This window comes from Puma concolor, chromosome B3 (genome assembly GCF_028749965.1).
Source record: "Puma concolor isolate L17-30 chromosome B3, mPumCon1.1.hap2, whole genome shotgun sequence".
In the NCBI taxonomy this organism is placed as follows: domain Eukaryota; kingdom Metazoa; phylum Chordata; class Mammalia; order Carnivora; family Felidae; genus Puma; species Puma concolor.
In genome coordinates, this window is record NC_141672.1 from 142023821 (window position 1) to 142043559 (window position 19739).

The following is a 19739-nucleotide window of genomic DNA, read 5'->3' on the forward strand; positions in this document are numbered from 1 at the left end:
CCTCTTCCCCTCTCAATCTCTCTCTCAAAATAAACTTTAAAAAAAAAAGAAAAATCAGCTAATATTCTTCTCTTTTACCCCAAATCCCAGCCACTCTGGAAAAAGGAAGCACAGAAATATGTTTTCTTCAACACCATTCAAGGAAAGATAAAGTCACTAGGGCCTGCATTCGGGGAGCAGAGCTGGCTTCACGGGCCTGCACCCCGACTCCATGCTCAGGAAAGCCCCGCGCTTGGGGCAGAAAGCTCTACTGTAGCCGCCTTGAAATTCTAATGCTTTTTGAACATCTTGCACTGGGTCTCACCAATTAGGGAGCCAATCCTGTCAAGGGGGAAGCTAGGGAGGCTGGTACGGGGATGCCAGCAAATCCCTTCTGGCTTACGGAAGCAGACTTAATACAAGAGAAAAGAACACAGGGGCTTGTACCAGGGTGATTTGGGGAATCTCTCTCTAAATGTACTAGGGTATCGAGGAAGGGAGAAGAGTATGCTATTAACCCTCTGTGTGAAAGAACCAGGAAGAGACCAGGCCGACCAGAGGTTCCTCTTCCTCTCCTCTCGAAGCTTGGGGCCGGAGCGGGCAGCGGACTCATCTGGTCCCTGAGCCACAGCTGGACAGAGGACACCATTCCCTCTGCAGCACACCGCTCTGTCACCCCATGCGGCTCACCCCCATGATGGATGCGCGATGCGAAGGGCAGGGGAGGGAGAAGGAACGGTGGCCAGGGATCTGCAGCAGTTGGCTGGTTTGTTACTGTTTACCGCGTGTGGTTTTTCTCCCCTTGTCCAAAAGCGTGTTTCCCGATCAACAGTTGTTTTGATCTCTTTGCTCTACTGCCTGTGGTCTGGAGGGCGGACCTCCGGACACCCCAAAGCCTTCTGCAGTTCACGGGAGAACAGACTGCATAAACACAGGGCTCAGGCAGCGCTGCCACGTGGAAGTTTCTCATTAGCTACAGTCCACGGTCACTCTTCCTCTGGGCAAGTGAAAGCCTCTAGGACGCACAGGAGACACAGACACGGAAAGAATGCTCCACGAGAAGGTGGAGGCTTCTGCTGCAACTTGATTTTGAGGGGGGGCAAAACCATGTTGGACAAAGTAGACTGTGAGAAAGTCCAGGTTGGCAACCGCCACCCATTTTGGTTTCCGTCCTGGTCCCGTGATACAGGAGGACGTCTGGATCGGTGAGAAAGTATGTCACCGGAACTCTAGATGAATAATAAAATACTGAAAATTGGTGAATTTTTCAAGAGTAAAAATTAGTATAGATTTGACTTTATTCCCAGTTTTTAAAAAATCCCTTTGGCTAACTCATATCCTGATATATTTTTCTTAGGTGTGAAACTTCTGTGAGGGCCAGTGTTTGTCCAAAAGTCTGTTTACACCTACAGGAATGTGTAAGGCATGTGACTGTCAACTGTCACATGCGTCCTAGGGGACAAAAGGCGGAGAACTTCTACACCGAGGTGTCGAAGGATGTTAACCCTGTGGGAACCAGTTTGAACAACATGAATTAAAAAGAACTGTATCGGGGCGCCTGGGTGGCGCAGTCGGTTAAGCGTCCGACTTCAGCCAGGTCACGATCTCGCGGTCTGTGAGTTCGAGCCCCGTGTCAGGCTCTGGGCTCATGGCTCGGAGCCTGGAGCCTGTTTCCGGTTCTGTGTCTCCCTCTCTCTCTGCCCCTCCCCCATTCATGCTCTGTCTCTCTCTGTCCCAAAAATAAATAAAAACGTTGAAAAAAAAATTTTTTTTAAAAAAAAAGAACTGTATCTTACTGCCAAAAATCAAGGGAGTCAGAGAGGCAATCGCTCTAGCTATGGAGCCAAACATACTGGCCACGCTTGGCCCTACTGAACGGGACGCAGGACCCTGCCAAGAACAGCCAGCTAGCAGGTAACGACAGAGGAAAAACATTTCGTAGCAGACTCTATCTCCAGGGATTTCCTTTTTCAAATACGAGACTCGGCACCAGAGAGCAGCCGGTTCCCTGGAGCCCTGACAGAGGCACGGAGCAGTCCCCAGTCCAAAGATGACCCATGGCGACGGTGCAGGGTCTTGTAGAACCGTTCGCCTCACACCCGCAAAACCCTCACGAACACGGGGCAGCAGAGGCGTGCTAAAAAAAACACACGCTGCCTCCCAGCCTTCTTCTCGAAGCTCTGGGCACCACGTCCTAGAATTCAGTCACCAAGTGCGGTGAGACTTCATCTGCAGCCAGGAACTCGCAATGAAGTCCAAGCAGAGGAAGAGAAGCAGAAGGCTCCTGGATTCAATTACTTTACGTCCTGCCTGCAGATTGGCCACATACCTAACCTATTTAATAAGAACTTGAGCAGATGTTGGGAGTGTTCTTGGGGGTAGAAGGGTCTGTCGAGGAGCCCAAAAGGAGAGAAAGGGCAAGAAACGTTTGTTAGCAGAGTACAAGGAACTAGGATAACAATATAGGAAATGAATCCAAAAACTACTCTCAAAATTATGTTCAAAGAACCACTGTCCACCAGGAATCCCGAGCCAGGAATCCCTAGTACAGGACCACTGCAATGGTCCAAGGTTCCTTCCTCCCTAGGATACCTCAACTCAGAGGAGGAAATGGAAAAAGAAGTCAAGAAAGAAAAATAAGCAAGAAGGAAGGATGAATGTATTCGAGGAAGTCAGGAAACCCAAGTCCTTTACCCGGTTTTGCTTTTGCCTTGCACTGCTCTTGGCTTCTGATTCAGTTACAGAGAGGTCAGACGGTGCATTTCTCAGGGCAGAAGAAGCTATCCTTTCAGTGGCACCAACAGCATGCTCACCTATGGTCCACATGGCCTTCCGATAGTCCCAGAATTCTATCTCCACACCACTCTCCTGACATCAATTCCCTGGCGGTGTGCTCACAACTGGGGACACACGGACCCTCTAGCCCAGCTGAGGAAGAAATGATGCCAGCTGGAGCATCAAACCTGAGGAGACCAAGAGCCCTCCCAGCCCCACCTCCACCTAGCCAGAAGAAGTCCTTCTTGGTACAATGCTCCAAGGCTAGAAAACAGCTCAGAAATGATGCCTTTCCAGGTCCAACCATCCCCCTTCACCAACAGGTTAACCAGAGGGATAATAAGACCATTCAACACAAGCCCCAACCCCCCGATATGTTTTGGCAGGAGCCAGCCCCTCCAAATCAAGACTCTGGCAGGATTCTACAATCCACTCAGAAGACAGTTACCATCTGTTTATGGAAAGAATGTTAATAACCCCCAATCATCATCAAATAGGCAACCACTTTACTTTAAGTACCTATTAACGGACGCTAATTCACAATGGAACGGTCCTGGAGTGCCCATCCACAGGCACCAGCACTCATCCAACCATTAGGATAAACGGAAAGCATAGGCTGATAAGGCACTTGAGGTATTACCGGAAGCCCCAGCAACAGCGCTAGCCTACCTTCCTCCCCAGCCTTCCGGTTTCTGCTGCCCTGTTGTGAGGTCTCCAACACGTCCGGAAAGAAACGCAGGAAGTCCCCTTAGCCAGGGAAGCAGGACTCTCCCATCAGCCCCCAACTTTCCCCCAGGCCAGGTGTGCCCCAGCTTGAGAAAAGTAGATTAACAAGAGGCATTGCTGAAAGCCCCACTCAAGTGAGACAGCATTCAAAGACAAAGCATTGGAAGAACTGGGTTGATCTCCGAGTTCATCTCCCGGACCCTCCCAGGCTCTCTGCACACACCACGTATGTGGGAAGTAGGGCCAGCGCTGTCCTAAGATAGCTGTGCACTCAGCAGGTTACTGCACTTCTCTGATCTGTCTCCTGACCTGCACAATGGGGGCATTCACCTAGTAAGTCTAAGGTTTGTTTCAGCTCTAAGAAACCAGTATTCTGTCTCTTCGATGGGAGTTAAGAGGAAGTCAAACAGTATGAACTACACCACTACAGCGTCCCTGGTATAGAAGTGTGTAAGGACTTGGAAGGTAGTCATGAGGGAAGAGGCCAAATACTGGCTACAAAAACCCACACACTTGCTTCTTTCTCTGTTAAATAACTAGGATACCTTATATGAAAACTACAGGACCTATTTTACTATTTCAAGACACACATGCATCATTTATTTGATCATTTTTCTAACAACCATATGAAATGAAGATGGCAGGTGCACTGTGGATGTTCACGATGGGGCGGCCAAGACCAAGGAGTTAGGTCACTCCCTGGCCATGAAAAGTGGTTGGGGCTGTGAGCCGGGAGTCCTAAACCCAACTCGGCCTAACCACACCCTGAATCCAGAGCACAACACTTCCTTTTCTGAGCCACAGCTCCTTCGTCCATAAATGCAGACACCATTAAGCACCATAGATCACAGCCATGGTCTTCTGATGTCCAGTTTAAAAATATTTTGGGAAAGGGAGGTTGGTGTAAACTCTCAACCATGTCATTTCCAGGCCCAGGACGCACTGGCACAATACGATTAGTTGTTAAAATACTGAAATGTTTGTATATGTTTACCTCCCAGTACATGGCCCTTGCCCTGCCTCTCCCAACCATCCCAGGATCCAGCAATCCAAGAGTTAAACCCTGGAACAGCAGGGAGCCTCCAGGTCCCTGCCCCTGCTGGGGGTGGGGGAGGGCACTTCTGTTCTAAAGGCCAGTTCCCAAAGCAAACTATACCAAACACTTAAACAATCACCCCCCACTGCTCTAAAGTCACACTGGGCTTCAGCAACAGCCCAAGGAAACCCCCACTGCTCTAGCTCAGAATCATTTCAAAACCTTCGTGATTCCAAGAGATGCGCTCCCACCCAAATGTGACCCTTCCTCAAGCCAGTGCTGATGAACAAGATGGCAGGTGATCAAAGTAAAGAGGTGTCTGGGGTGCCTGGGTGGCTCAGTCAGTTAACTGTCTGACTCTGGATTCGGGTTCAGGTCATGATCTCACGGCTCATGAGCTCGAGCTCAGTGTTGTGCTCTGCGTTGACAGCACAGGAGCCTGCTTGGGATTCTCTCTCTCCTCCCCAAATGTGTGCACACTATCAAAATAAACAAACTTTAAACACACACACAATGTGTTTTATAAATGTACACACATGGGGCGCCTGGGTGGCTCAGTCGGTTAGGCGGCCGACTTCGGCTCAGGTCATGATCTCGCGGTCCGTGGGTTCGAGCCCCGCATCGGGCTCTGGGCTGACAGCTCGGAGCCTGGAGCCTGTTTCGGATTCTGTGTCTCCCTCTCTCTGACCCTCCCCCGTTCATGCTCTGTCTCTGTCTCAAAAATAAACAAACATTAAAAAAAAATTAAAAAAAATAAATAAATGTACACACATATATGCACACATAAATCCACACATGTATGTGCATACTTTCTCTTATATGGTATATATTGGTTTATATCACATACTGTACGTGATCACTCGTGGGTGTGTTATAGTCTTTCATCATGCCGGTTAAAACTATTTTGGTACAAGTTCTCTTGTCCAAATTAAGTTTATTAATAAGATCGATGTAAGAAATATATACACTTTCATTTTCTAGATGTCTATGGGTGCAATTCGTGACCCGTAAAAGAACAAACAAAATACATCTGCATATGTGTATATACACACAGAAGTGTAAAATGAACTGGTTGCCAACCTGGCCACTAGCATCACCATGGGGTGGAGGCAGCCTGCAGGGTGTGAGCTGGTGGGGGAGAGGGTCAAAGGGGGGAGGGCAGGTGCTCAGAGACAGCAGAGAAAGAGAGGTAGAGACACAAGGAGAGGGAGAAACACAGTGGACTGAAGGACACACACGAAGCCCAGGTTGGTGGCTGTCCATGGGGACACTCCTTCGGCCTTGGGCATGGGACCAGAGGCGAGAGCTAAAGCAAATTTCGTTGGTCAGCAATGTCTCCTCCCTTTATTCTAAGAATAAAACATTATATGCGAATATAAAAACAAAACAGTAAAAGTTACTTATTCTGAGTGGTCAGAATACGAGTATTTGTTATACCAACCTTCGCATTTCTGTATTTTTTCTTATTTCTCAAAAGGAAGAAAGCCTCGTCCACACAATGTGTTCCGGGCCCTCAGGTGTGGACACTGGGTATTATTTCTGAGTTTCCCCCATTATCCCCACTCTATCTCCCACTGCCCTGACACCTCCAATTGCCAAAGTCGCCCTTATTAGCCCATTACTGAGTTACACACACGCTGTGCTTTCTTTTATGATTAACTATACGGTCATCTATTTCAAGTTCAACAAGCATTTGTCAGATATTGTGCGAACTTTCAGGCATCCCGGGCCGAGTGATCTGTGGTTTCTGGTCCAGCAGGACAGTCAGATGATGTGTGTGCCAAGGAATGACAAGGCACTGGGATTAGTACAGAATAAAAGCATCCTTACTAAATACTGCGTGTGACAAAGGAGGGCATGACTGAGTCAAGAGGACGGCCCTTCTTAGAAGGACAACAAAAGGAGCCAGGAAAGGCTTATACATAAAGAAAAGAAGGGGGGAAATTACAGCCCCAGAACCCCTTTTATATGCCAATTACACGTAAATCTCAACACTCAGCAATCCAATAAGGCAAAAGATGCTGCAAGGGGTTAAGTAACTACTAAAACCAAAGAGCAATTAAATGGCATCTGCAGAGTCTAACTGAGATTTGAACATTCAAAGCTGAGCATGGGGTGGATATCAAGAGGTGGAGTGGGGAGCTCCTGGTACCCACACCTTCACTCTCTTTCCCGGACTGGGATGCCTACTAGCAACAAAAGATCAGGGTGTATGCATCCTGGGGCATCTACTCACTCATCCTAAAATGGGGCCCAAACCCAAGTAATCAGGAGTAATGAGAGCAGACACATGCAGGCTTAATCCTCAACAAGGTCAGCCTGGGACCCACCCCCACATCTGGCCTCCAAGTACAGCCTACCTTCCTCAGGCTGCCTGGCTCTCAAGTAGGGGACACGCCCCTCCCACCTATGGGGACGTGTTCTCCTGGGCCATCCAGGGCCAAGGAGGCAGCTCAGCCCGGGAGAGGGGAGCGGGGGCTGAGAGAGAGGCTCCGAGGACAGCTGAGGGGAAGGCACTGCCCTGGATGCTGCCTAATCCATCCGACATGGGGACACACTGTTCCAGAAACCGGATGACAATTAATAGGAAAAATCTGCTCTCTCAGTGCTGCCAAGCATGTCACAGGGTCTCAGCTGGTGGCGTGCCTCCTCGGCGAGGAGCAGAAATGCCCCATTCTTCCCTTTGGTCAAGGCCCTGATGTCTTCTCAGGTGGAAGGAGAAACAGCTAGGAAGAAGGTTCCTCCCACGATCGGAAAACTTTGCACAAGCAACAGTCTATGCAGGGGCCCCAAAGCCAGGGGCCCGAGGGTTACACCAAGATGGAAGGCTCGGGGCTCACTCAGTGCTTTTCATCCTCCACCTCTGTGAAGCCCTGTCTGGCACAGGGGAGCACGCGCAGATGAAGCATCTCCAATCAAGGTGCCTCCCAGTGGTCTGATCATGCTGAACTCGTGGGGCTTTGGGTCAAACTTCCATCCCCTCTTTATAACTGGTCTGCACACGTATTTCTCCGGGTCAAAATATTTCGTATGATTCAAGAAAACCTGGCTTGCCTCGCTGTGACCTGTTCGGCTTAATCAAGAACAGAAAGAGAGTACAGAGGCAGGGAGCTTCTAAGAAGCCCGTAGTCTGCCCTCCTCTTTTCCATCTTTCTATTTTTCTATAGGTATCTTTTGCTGAGTATCAGCATTCTCAACTTTTGGGGGAGTCACAGGATATTTTGAGAGTGTAACAGAAGAGGGGGACTAGTTCCGTTCCAAACCCCCTGCGACCCCATCGCCACGTACACTCAAACATGTGCATGAGTTCAGGGGACCACAGTCCCTGGAGATCTCATTCTTGTGCCCTCCTTCAGTCCCAGAGTCCCGAGGTCAGGACCCTCACCACAGATACCAGTTCATGTGTAGAAGCTGCAGAAATTCATCTCTGTGGATGCCATACTCTCACCAGAAAGCCCCAACCTGGATCCTAGCTAGCAACCTGCCAGCTTGTTGGACCTTTTCATCATCCTTCCCTACCTACCTCTCGTCTGACACCAGCCATAAAAGGAAACCCCAGAGGGGAAGAGGTCCTGAAATTCAAGTTTCTGCTTGAGAACTGGTACCCAGCCTCCCTGGAGCCATCTGGTCTGATCCATCCCTGGGACTGGGCAGATGGATGCTAATTCACCGTGTTAACCCCTTTTGTGCCACTCCCCCACCCTGAGCCTTGGTGGAAAAGCCTCAGCGCACAGCCCACCCTGGCCATAACGGGCTGAGTCCTCGGCGTTGTGGAAGCTGGCCAGCAGATTCAGCAACCATGTTGATATTGGCATCCGTTCCGGGACCCTGTGTAGAGCTACGTGCGGAAATGCCATTGCACGGGCAACCTCCCAAAGCCAGGGTCCACCGCCCCACATCTAGCCGTGCCGGTACCTTCTCATCCCAAATCCAAGGCAAGTGTGGCAAGAGAGAAACCAAGTTACTCCAACAAGGAGTCCTTTTTCTTACCAACGGCCTTCACAAACTACCCTCATGCAGCAGCCCAGCTATGCGATGCTTCCGGCAATCACGGCAAAACCAGGCAGCCCACAGTCTGGCCCCCGCAGACACCAACACAGCTTCCAATCCATCACTACCAATAATAAGGTGTAGACAGGCGTCTCCACCAGGACCACTTAAGCACACTACCAGACAGGCCCTCCTGGAGAGCGAAGGGAGAATTAAAACAGCATCTTTTGATCAAAAGGAACCACGGTTCCCCCACGAGACCCTTGCAAATGAAAATCCCACCTTACCCTTCATTCCAAATTTGGACCGTCGACCGTACTTGTTGATCATGATGAAGAGAACCACCAACAGGACGCAGGCAAAAGCAGCAAGTCCAACAGCTATGGATACCTGGAGGGGCCAAAAGCAGACGGTTGAGAACAGTCACGGGAAACCCACATGCGCCCAAATGAAAGCAGTCCCACCGCAGGCACAGCTGCAGCCCATTCAGGACTTTGTAAAGACTTGAGTGAAGTCTTTAGAAGCAGTAATTCATGAGACGTTCAGCACATTAAAAGAAAATTAATTCCCCAACTGGATGAGAGAACATTCCATGATTCAGCCTCTCATCTGGGAGCCATCATCTGCAGTGCAAGGGCGGTTTCAGAGGGGTTTGTCTATTGTTTGTTGTCGTTTCTTTTTGTTTTGTTTTTTTTTTTAAGTTTATTTATTTCGAAAGAGAGAGAGGGAGAGAAAGGAGCACAAGCAGGGAAGGGGCAGAGAGAGAGGTAAAGAGAGAATCCCAAGCAGGCTCCATAATGCCCGCCCAGAATCCAAGGTGGGGCTTGAACTCATGAACTGTGAGATCATAACCTGAGCTGAAATCCAGAGTCAGACACTTAACCGACTGAGCCACTCAGGTGCCCCTGTTTGTTATTTTAATGAACAACAACAAAAAAAAAAAAAAGCAAAAAACAAACAAAAAAACTCTGTACCTTCACACTGACATTCTTTACAGAATATTCTTATCCAGAACGTTCTAGGAGATCTGGACTCTAAAAAAGCCCCCTTTGCTCTCCTCCCCAGAGAAATCTCTGGCTCTGAGAGTCAGGCAGGGGAGGTGGGGGGCTTGAAAAACCCACCCAAGGACACGCTCTGAGCAACTTCGACTTTCGTAGGAGACTTGTGTGGCTAGCGTCCCCTTCAAATCAGGCCCATCCAGGCTCCTAACAGAGCGGGGATTTTCAAACCGTTCTCTTCCGAGCCCTAGGGCCTACAGCGGATCCTCAAAGACTTCCTCAAACAATGACTTATTCTCATCAAACAAGGCAGGTTTCAAACACCTGAAAGGAGGTCATTCATCACAGTTTTGTTCTTTTCTCTGCTGTATACACAGGCTCCAAGCAAGGTAAAACGTCAGCTACTAAAACGAAGTCTGAAAACAACTTCCTTAGTGACCACCTTCCCCTTGATCAAAAAGTGACTCACCCCAAAAGTGTCTTCCTCCGGTTTGTGGGTCACAGTGATGGGCGTGGGGCTCACATCGTAGACTGAAAACCAAACAGAAGAGGAGGAGGAGGTTGGCTCTCACTGGTCTCAGCCACAGTCCCCGCCCGAATCGCAAGGGCCCCTCAGGAGTTCCTGCTGGAGAACACCCCCTTCGAGCCAGACTCTGACTGTCGGACCTCCTCAGGCTTTGCAGGAGTCCCCAGGGACCAGGCCCCTTCGGCTGCCTAGCTGGTGCTGACAGCTCAAGGGCAAACTCTGCAAGGAATAAAGTACCCTCACTGCCATCCCCCTGCCCCCATTCCAGAACAAGTAATGTCACCTGGGCCACGTGGGCCATGAACTATTAGGTACAAAGGGGTAGAAAAAATGGTTTGGGATCCCGGCCAGGGTCTGCATTGGGCACATTTGGTGGTGATGGCAGCTGGTGCTGATGCTCGGCTACCCTCTTTGTGGGCTCTCCTGCTCCTGTCCCGGGCTCCCCAGTGCCCCTCCCTCTCTCTCTCTCTCTCTCTCTCTCTCTCTCTCTCTTTACTCCTCAGCAAGACCCAGGAGGCCCGTGGCTCCAAGGACAGCCCAGTGTCCGCTCCCCTACCGCAGAGGTCAGGACAATGGCAGCTCAGGGTAAGACGCAAGAAGGTCCACCTGACCAGGAGGCACCACCTTTTCCCAGCAAAGCCTGGACGGGAAGCCAAGTGTCCATTTGTCCTCTGTCTCAAATCACCTCCTGGCCACGAAACGGCCCCGATTCAGAAATCTCTGGAGGGACATTCTGTGAGATGACAAGTCCTCTCAGACCAAGGACAAATAAAGGAATCACAGACGATCTTCACGTCTGTGCTGAACAGTAAGGGGTGCGCTCGGTAGGACTGTCCACTGTCTCAGCCCGCACACAGGGCAGAAATGAGTGCCCGCTGCTCTCCCACAGGGGACAAAAGGAAAAGCAATAAATACAGGTTTCCCCACAGCCCATGAGCAAAACACCACATTCTTTTAGGATTGTCTAGTCCTAGCCCCAAACTGCTTATAAACTGAGCCTCACTAATTCCACTTGAGGACACACAAGCCTATCAGGAGAGCTTGTAAATCACTCACAAGGTGAGTCCCAGCCAGAGTCCGGGGTCCTCAGAGCAGGTGAGGAACACAGGTGCAGAGGCTCCCCGTTCTCTCCACAAGAACAGGGTTGACCAACAGGGGTCTTACCCGGGAATATGAAACCCCACATCCCTCCTTCCCATCCACGCAGGGAGACCCACGACAGGCTCAGGCCTCAGAGAACTCCCTGGGGGAAACTGAGGCCAAGAGCCCAAGAGGTGTGCACCTGGAGCTTCCTAAGAGGTATTTCTACTCTCCGGCTGACCTTCACAATTCACTCAGATGCTCTCAGCTGCCAGGGGTCTGGGGGTGGCCGTGGAATAGGAAAGAGGGCTAGGTGGATTCAGTAATTACTGAAAGTATCAGAATGAATCAGTTCCAAAGCAGAAAGTAAAGCAGACTTACTAGAGACAAAGTTATCCGTGCTCTCTGCAAAAAAGACAAAGAGATAATTAACAAGTGTAATAAAAACCAGAACAGATGCACTGTAGCTTCCTAATAGCTACGACCTCCCCCATTCGCCATGATTCCCCCGTCACCCGGCAACTGAAAACTAAAATCCTTGGCATATCCACCCCTCCTCCACACTACACAACCCCTTCAGGAGGTGGTCTTCCAAGTGGGAAGGAAGGAGAGAGAAAGCTCCTAGCTCCGAGGGAGGTGGCCCGGCCCACCTGGGGCCTATGAGACGGAAAATTAAAACGAGACACAACGTCTCACCCACGATGCTCCGTCCTTCGGGTACCCAGAGTGCTGGGGGTGTTGGTGGTACCTCAGAGCCAAGAAGAAATGCTGCACGGGTGGGCTTCCCCGGACCTTCCCTGAAAATGCCAGCAGCTATGACCCCAAGACTGAATTCCTCAAACTGACACGTGGAGTTTATTCTGGCAGGTCCCGGAGACGTTCCTGGAAATCCCTCTATGACCCTGCCCGACCCCCGGATGAAAATGTGCTACTGGACCTTTGCCTCTAGAAATGGCTCACCTAACAGTGAAAGCTCGTCATTATTAGACATTGATTATGAGCCAGGGGCGGAGCTACATGCTCTATGTCACACATCGCTCGATCCTTACAAGCATCCTAGCAGGTGGAGAGCACTATCCCCATTTAACAGAAACAGAAACAAGCTTACAGAGGTTAAGGAAGGAACAGCATCTCACTCATCCAAGAGGGCACAGAAGGAGCTGAATTCAAATCCAAGTCTGAGCTCGTAACCACTCTATCAGAGATTCTCAAATTCTAGCAGGGAATAGGACCATCTAGGGCGTGAGCACTATCTTTCTCCAATCAAAGGAATGAGGGCTTCCTGGAGAAATGCATCATTTCAGGCCTGGGTCAGAGGAAGCATAAGATGTACCTGGAATATCTCATAGTACTGGAAAGTAAGAAAGTGCTCCAAATTAATGGGGGCACGGGAAAAGAACACAGGACCCAAGGTGAAGGAGCTTCCAATGACCAAATTTGGGACAGTTTAAGCAATAATATAAATAAGGACAGTCATGGATTGTTATGGGCTGAATTATATCCACCCAAAATCCATATGGTTGAGATCCTAATCTCCAGTTCTTCAGAACATGACTGCACGGAGAGACAGGGTCTTTAAAGAGGTAATTAAGTTAAAATAAAGTCATTAAGGTGGAAGCTAATCCAGTACGGCTGGTGTCCTTCTAAGAGAGGATATGAGGACACAGACACACATGGAAGGAAGACCACGTAGAGATACAGAAAGAAAACACCCATCTGCGGGCGCCTGGGGGGCTCAGGCGGGTGAGCGTCCAACTTCGGCTCAGGTCATTATCTCGTGGTTCATGGGTTCAAGCCCTGTGTCGGGCTCTGTGCTGACAGCTCAGAGCCTGGGCCTGCTTCGGATTCTGTGTGTCCCTCTCTCTGTGTGTCCCTCCCCGCTTCGTGCACGGTCTCTGTCTCTCAAAAATAAATAAACGTTAAAAAAAAAATTAAAGAGAAAAAAAGAAGACACCTGTCTGCAAGCCAAGGAAGAGAGAGGCCTCAGATGGCATCAACTTTGTGGACGCCTAACCTCCAGGCTTGGGAGGAAATAAATGTCTCTTGTTTAAGCCGTCCAGTCTGTGATACTCTCTTATGGTAGCCCAAGCAAACTACATGCATCATAAGTCATAGGACAAAATAAATACCCATGAGTCCATACCAATATAAATAAATAACTGAATGAATGGGGAGGAAGAGAAAGCTCTTCCTTACAGTAGAATTCCACTTAATAAATACAGAAGGAATGACGGAATTAGAAAAATTACCACTGACAAATAACCACTGTTAATAACCGTTTCAGGCAAGAACCATCAATGAATGCTAAAATTAATGTGTGAACGCATGATAAGAAACAAGACACTTACAAAGTTTCAAAATATTATACTCGTTTAGTTACAAAGGGAGAAAAAAAATCACTTTGCAGGGCGCCCGGGTGGCTCAGTTGATTAATCATCTGACTTCGGCTCACGCCATGATCTCATGGTTCCTAGGTTCGAGCCCTGCGTCGGGTTCCGGGCTGATCGCTCAGAGCCTGGAGCCTGCTTCGGATTCTGTGTCTCCCTCCCTACCTCTCTCTCTCTCTCTCTCTCTCAAATATTAAAAAAAAAAAAAAAAAAAAAAAAAAAAAAAACTTTGTTTAAATAATAAAAAAACCACTTTGCAGTGGAGAACCGTAGCAGACACGATGTCGACCAAGTTAGTGTCACTGGTAATAAGAAGCATAGATGTGCCCTCTGATATGATGTCCTGAAAGGACACGGCATCATTTCTGTGGTGTTCGTGCCAAAAAATGCATTAACCCATATTTAATTGGGAGACGAGAGCAGACAAACCCAAACTGTGGGGAAGCCCACAAAATAACTAGCGAGTATTCTTCAAGAGTGTCCAGCTCAGGAAAGACAAAGACAGACTGAGGAACCCAGAGACTGAAAGAGAATAAGGTGACGTAGCATAACGTGCAGTGTCATGACCCTGCTTTGGGTCCTAGAGAAAAAAGGACACCAGTGGACAAAAATAAAGAATAAAGTCTGTAGATGGGACAGCAGTGTCGGTGTTAATATCCTGCTTCTGCACATGGGATTGTGTTTATGGAAGATGCTAACATTTGGGGAAGCTGGGTGATGGGTACAAGGAGGTTCTTTGCACTGTTTTGTTACTTTTGGGGGTAAATCTTAAACTGTTTCAAAATGAAGAGTTAAAAGTCTTAAAAAAATTTTTTTCCAAAAAATATATATTTTTTTAATAGACCTAGATTATTGGTCCTCACCCCAGAGATTCTGAGTCAGGAAGTTTGGGGAAGGTCTTGCCAATTTGCATTTCTACCAACTTTTCAGATGATTCTGATGCTGCTGGTCCCTCTGAGAACCACTGCATTATATTACATCTACTCCTGCCCCAAGCCTACCACACCCTGAAAAATAAGAACAATTCATTCACTTATTCATTCATTCATTCACTGGCTAAGTCCTCACCGTCATTATAATTATGGCTCATTAAGCATACACCAGCAAATCTTCTTCGCTACCTGTGGAGAAAGTGATGCTTTCTGTGAAGGAGTCTAGAGAAAGTCCTATTTATACTGAATGTACCATTAACAGATGGCTTGCATTATCACCAATAGAAAGAGCCCGAATGTCCATCGACTGATGAATGGATAAAGATGATGTGGTATGGCTATCACTCAGCCATCAAAAAAGAATGAAATCTTACCATTTGCAGTGACATGGATGGAGCTAGAAATGTACTATGCTAAGCGAAATAAGTCAATCAAAGAAAGACAAATGCCATATGATTTCACTCATATGTGGGATTTAAGAAACAAAACGGATGAGCACATGGGAAGGGGGGAAAGAGAATAGAGCAAAGCAAACCACAAGAGACTGTTACTGACAAAGAACAAGCTGAGGGCCAATGGAGGGAGGTGGGTGGGGGGTGGGCTGGGCGGGTGATGGGGATTAAGGGAGGCACTTGTGATGAGCACTGGGTGTTGTATTTAAGTGATAAGTCACTGATTTCTACTCTGGAAACCAATATTGCACTGTACGTTAACTAACTAGAACTTAAATTAACTTAACTTAAATTAACATACGTATATGTATGATACATATAACATATATGTTGCATATACATATGATTAGTATATATATGATATATACGTATGAAAATAAATGGCCTGTCTGTTGTCCATTTTGCACCATTTGAGGCAGACCAAGGGAGCTTTCTCCAAATTCCTGAGCCTGCCCATCATGCTACCACCTTTTCTGAATTGCACGTAACCAAATGCCTGATTTGTGGGAAGGATGGAGGAGAAGGGGTCCTACCCTTGGTTTCAGAGCCTGAGGAAAGAGAGGTGCCAGATCAATCCATAATTAACACCGATCTGCTTATTTCTCACAAGCCTCCCATTTATCAGAGAATAGTCTCAGGTCAGCCAAATGCTTTGGCCACATCTGTGAACCCCGCCATCTCCCAATCAGCCTCCGTGCTTAGCTCCCTTGCTGGAGCCTGGGAACATTCTCCCGTCCAGGAAGCACGTGAGCCTCGGAACAGGAAGACTTCATGGGTCTCCTCTAACCTGGAATTTTGCACTGGAAGAGGACAGCTGTACCAGGAGTGGTCCTCACCTCTGACCCCACCAGCAGCCAGGGAGATGACCGGACCCGTATGCCACAGCGCTGTCTGAGCGTGACCACGGCGGGCATGGGCGTGTGTGCAATGCTCCCCCAGTCCCAGACTGCACCCCTCCAGTCCCAAATCGCGTCAAGAAGAGCCTTGCGGGGAAAGCCGACAAGGCCCAGAGAAGGGAGAAGAGAGGCAGCAGCCTGCGTCCAGACAAAGAGTTGGACGGAGACTTGTTGGCAAGAACAGATGCCCCAGCTTCAGCTGGAAGAAGGGAGCGGGGAGGCCACGCCACAGCATCCGCTCTCACCGCGCATCCCGCATGGGAGCCCCGTCCCAGCACCCCTGCACTCAGCTGCCGGGGACTCAAACACGGGGAGGAACACCTCCTTCCCGCTCCCCTGCCCCCCGCCCCTGGACCGGGCACCAGCAGCCTGTGACCATGTGCTGGTCTCCACAAGTTCCTCAGGGCAAGGAAGCCAGCCTGGACAGAGGCCGAGAGCTCGAGGGCAATGATTTCTTCCTTCGTCTGTACCCAGCATCCCGAGGCAATTCTGCTTCTGCTGTTGTAAAAATCTCCGTGAAGGAACTGGACTTCCCGGCCAAATAAAAAATGAGAATTTAAGAGCTATGGCAGCTCACTTATTCCTAAATATTCTGTCAAGGGTTCTCAGATGTTTGTTGCACGTGTGCAGGAAAACACATGCACACACACACACACGCGCGCACACACACCCCTTAACAACATTCCTCCTTCTATCACATCTAAGGATCTCCAACTTCACATTCTCTCCCAGACTACAGCCCACCCTGCAGTCACCCCGAGCCTCTCCTGGCCCTCCGCTCTGGACACGTGAATCCCTGATTTTTCCTGGCTTCCCACTCCTATGCCCTGATCCCCTCTGGTACCCCCTCTAAGGTCCTAGAACCCCAAAGAGGACTGAGCTCCATGCTTCCTGAACCATCCTCTCTAACCAATCCTTCCAGGGACCTCCTTCACCAAAGGCTGGATGCCATGCTGAATATTCTAGTGCTTCTCTCTGTTCAGCATGGACAGTTTGGAAACACACACACACACAACTTTTCCAGAACATTTTTGTTTTAATGTCCTACTCAAAAAATCCTTACTGATGGAACCCTCTGCATTTCCAGAATGTCCCATGAAATATATTCATTCCAATCAAATCTCTCCCGTGGGTCTCAGGACCATGAGGAGTCAGGAAAGGAGACCCTCACCTTTAGATCTTGTTTTGCCCCCAACATAGATCCCCTTGTCAGGTGCCCTTGTGGGTTTTCAAAAAAAAAGTAAAACAAACGGTACTCTGGGCTTACTCTGTGCCAAGCACGGTTGTCAGTACTGGAGGTGGATGAATCCACCATGGGCGAGCTAATCTTCACCACCGCCTTCGAGGTAGAGGCAGGGGGCGGAGTAATTTGCCTGAGATCACAGAGCTGATGAGCGATTTAGATTCCTAAATTCATCGCATCCCTCCACCTCCCAAGAATCCTGGTTTAAGAGCTAACAGCTGTTGAGCCCCCTTGGCACTCGTCACTGCGTTTCCTCCTCAGGGCAACTTAGGCAGGGAGCTGTTGTTCTTGCGCCCATCCTACAGATGAAGAAGCAGAGGCAGGCTAGTGATCGTCCTTCGTGACACGCCAATCACGTACCAAGCGCCAACCCCGTTCTCGGAGCACAGGCCGCCTGTCTGGCAGGCTCGCAGAAGGGATTTGCGCCTCGGTCTGATTTCAGAACCCTTAGTCTCCATGCTCTGCATGGAGAGCGAGAGAGGACCACCTGTGATAAACATAAATGGGACGTCCCAACACCCTCGTGGCAAAAGAGAAGAGCAGGAATCCACAGACAGCCTTCCGGCCAGGGCTCGGCGGGTACGAGGCGGACTGCCTGCTCCTCCAGGTAATTTACTCTCCTGAACGTTCTAGACGTTTGACGTTGGCCCATCTTTTCCCTGTCACTGCCTGTTCATCATGCGTTGATTCCTTCAGATTCATAAAGCAAGCAGACTTCCGCACAGGGTGGCCCTGGCAGGGTGCACGTGGCTCTGAGGAAGTACCTGCGGGTGGGCGGTTTCCCCTCGGGCCTCTCTGTGACTCTCCCCTCAAGCCCACCTCCTGTGGCCACAGCCCACCGAACACCGAGGCAGCGAGGCAGCAGATTACAAACGAGGGAGCACCAAGTCGCCCGGGGACTTGCTAAAGTATGGAGCTCTGGACCCCACCCCAGGGCTTCTGATTCAGCAGGTCCGAGTGGGGCTCAAGGATCTGGTTCTAACACCAGGTGATGGTGATGCTGCTGGTCCGGGGACCCCTCTTTAAGAACCACTGCCCTAAGGAGAGTTGATAAGGTGGCAAGGGTCTCCAGAGACCATGAGATGGAGATGCTGTGTCTCTTGGGGACAGAAAAGGGTGTCTGTAAGGCTGGGAGGATACAGAGAACGGCTCTCAGGGCAGCCTCTGTGGGGAGGAGCCCAGAGTGACTCACCCTCCCTCCTGAGTATTCGAGGGCTCCCTGCTCTCTCCAGGCCCCAGGAGCTTCCCTTTGGAAACATGCTGCCTCAGGGGACTTCATTCCTTGCCCATCAGGGAGCGTACAGTCTCCTCTTTAAAAACTAGAATTTGGGGCGCCTGGGTGGCGCAGTCGGTTAAGCGTCCGACTTCAGCCAGGTCACGATCTCGCGGTCTGTGAGTTCGAGCCCCGCGTCGGGTTCTGGGCTGATGGCTCAGAGCCTGGAGCCTGTTCCCGATTCTGTGTCTCCCTCTCTCTGACCCTCCCCCATTCATGCTCTGTCTCCCTCTGTCTCAAAAATAAATAAAGGTTAAAAAAAAAATTTAAAAAAAAATAAAATAAAATAAAAACTAGAATTCATTCTCTCATCACTAGGCAGACAGAGGCAGGGCAAAAGGGCCTCTCTAGCCCCTCGCACCAGCAAGGCCTGGACTGACTATATGCCCCTAAGAGCAAAGTATCTCTGCAGCTAAAAGCTGCTGCTTCCACGGTGCCCCCGGGACTCTTCCAGCTCCCAAAGCAGGGATGGCGTGGCCCACGGTGGGAAAAGTCCCGAAGCTTTCGGCTGGGCATGCTGGGGGCGGTGCTGGAAATGCCGGACCAAACAGGAATGCCAGGGTCTTAAACACCAGAGCGTTCTAGACCCTCTCCTGAGCGACCGTGCACCACCCTCCCCTCCCCGGGCCTCAGTGGCAAGAATGGGGCCTCCCATGCAGCCTCATTCTCTGGAGTTTCACTGTTGGAGCCTCCAGTTGGGTTCTCCTTGCACTGAGATACACAGGATCTCCTGGAGCTGCGACCTCTGTCATGTGCGGGCTCTGAAGTCACCTGCACGTAAGCAGATGTGGCACAGTGCTGGCTCTGGCTGCCCCGTGTGTGAGGGGGGGCGGGGGGAGGGGGGGTGTGCACGTGCACCTGAGACCAGTCTTCACACTCCCCTTAACCTCAGCAGAACCCCTGAGATCTGGAGACTGAAGGTCATCTAGCCTGTTCCCAGCAGAAATCACCAAGGTCCTCAAAGATCCCGGGTTTCACTGACGGAAAGCCATCAACTGCTGAACCCACCGAGAGAGGCTACCCACACGTGCACTAAACTCTTTGGGTGTTTTCTGCTCCTCCGACTTAGGAAGGTATTCGAAATACTGTGTAGCCCAGGCAGAGAAAGACAGAGTCACCTCCCAAACAGTCAAACCATAAAGTTCCTTCGGTACTCAAAGGTCCACTCAGCATTAGCACCACCGCTGGCTGATGACCTCAGGTACCACACCCCCCCCCCCACACACACCCCCACCCCACTAGGTCACCACAGAATGGGAGAGAAAGCTCAGAGCCGGAAGCCTACACTCTCGCCAAGCCTTGCTACTAACCAGCAAGTAGAAGGAGGCCCAGTGCACCCATCTGTTGAATGTGGGGTTGAACTGGACAGACCCTGAAACCACTGCAATAGGTCGTCGAACCATCATTAGGTGCCAAAGCCTGTGGCACGCGCTCTGCACACCTTAA

The 19739-nt window shown here is 49.9% G+C and overlaps 1 protein-coding gene across 6 annotated transcripts in view; it reads right to left on the reverse strand.

Annotated features, from left to right (window-relative positions):
- The window catches only part of NTRK3 (neurotrophic receptor tyrosine kinase 3), a 400390-nt gene that overhangs the window by 255663 nt on the left and 124988 nt on the right, over positions 1–19739 (reverse strand). For all 6 annotated transcript variants that reach the window (XM_086711501.1, XM_086711502.1, XM_086711506.1 and 3 more), the window contains 3 exons: positions 11492–11515; positions 9974–10035; positions 8794–8896 (listed from right to left, as the gene is read on the reverse strand). In XM_086711501.1, coding sequence (XP_086567627.1) covers positions 8794–8896; positions 9974–10035; positions 11492–11515 — 189 coding nt within the window. The remainder of the gene's footprint in view (positions 1–8793; positions 8897–9973; positions 10036–11491; positions 11516–19739) is intronic.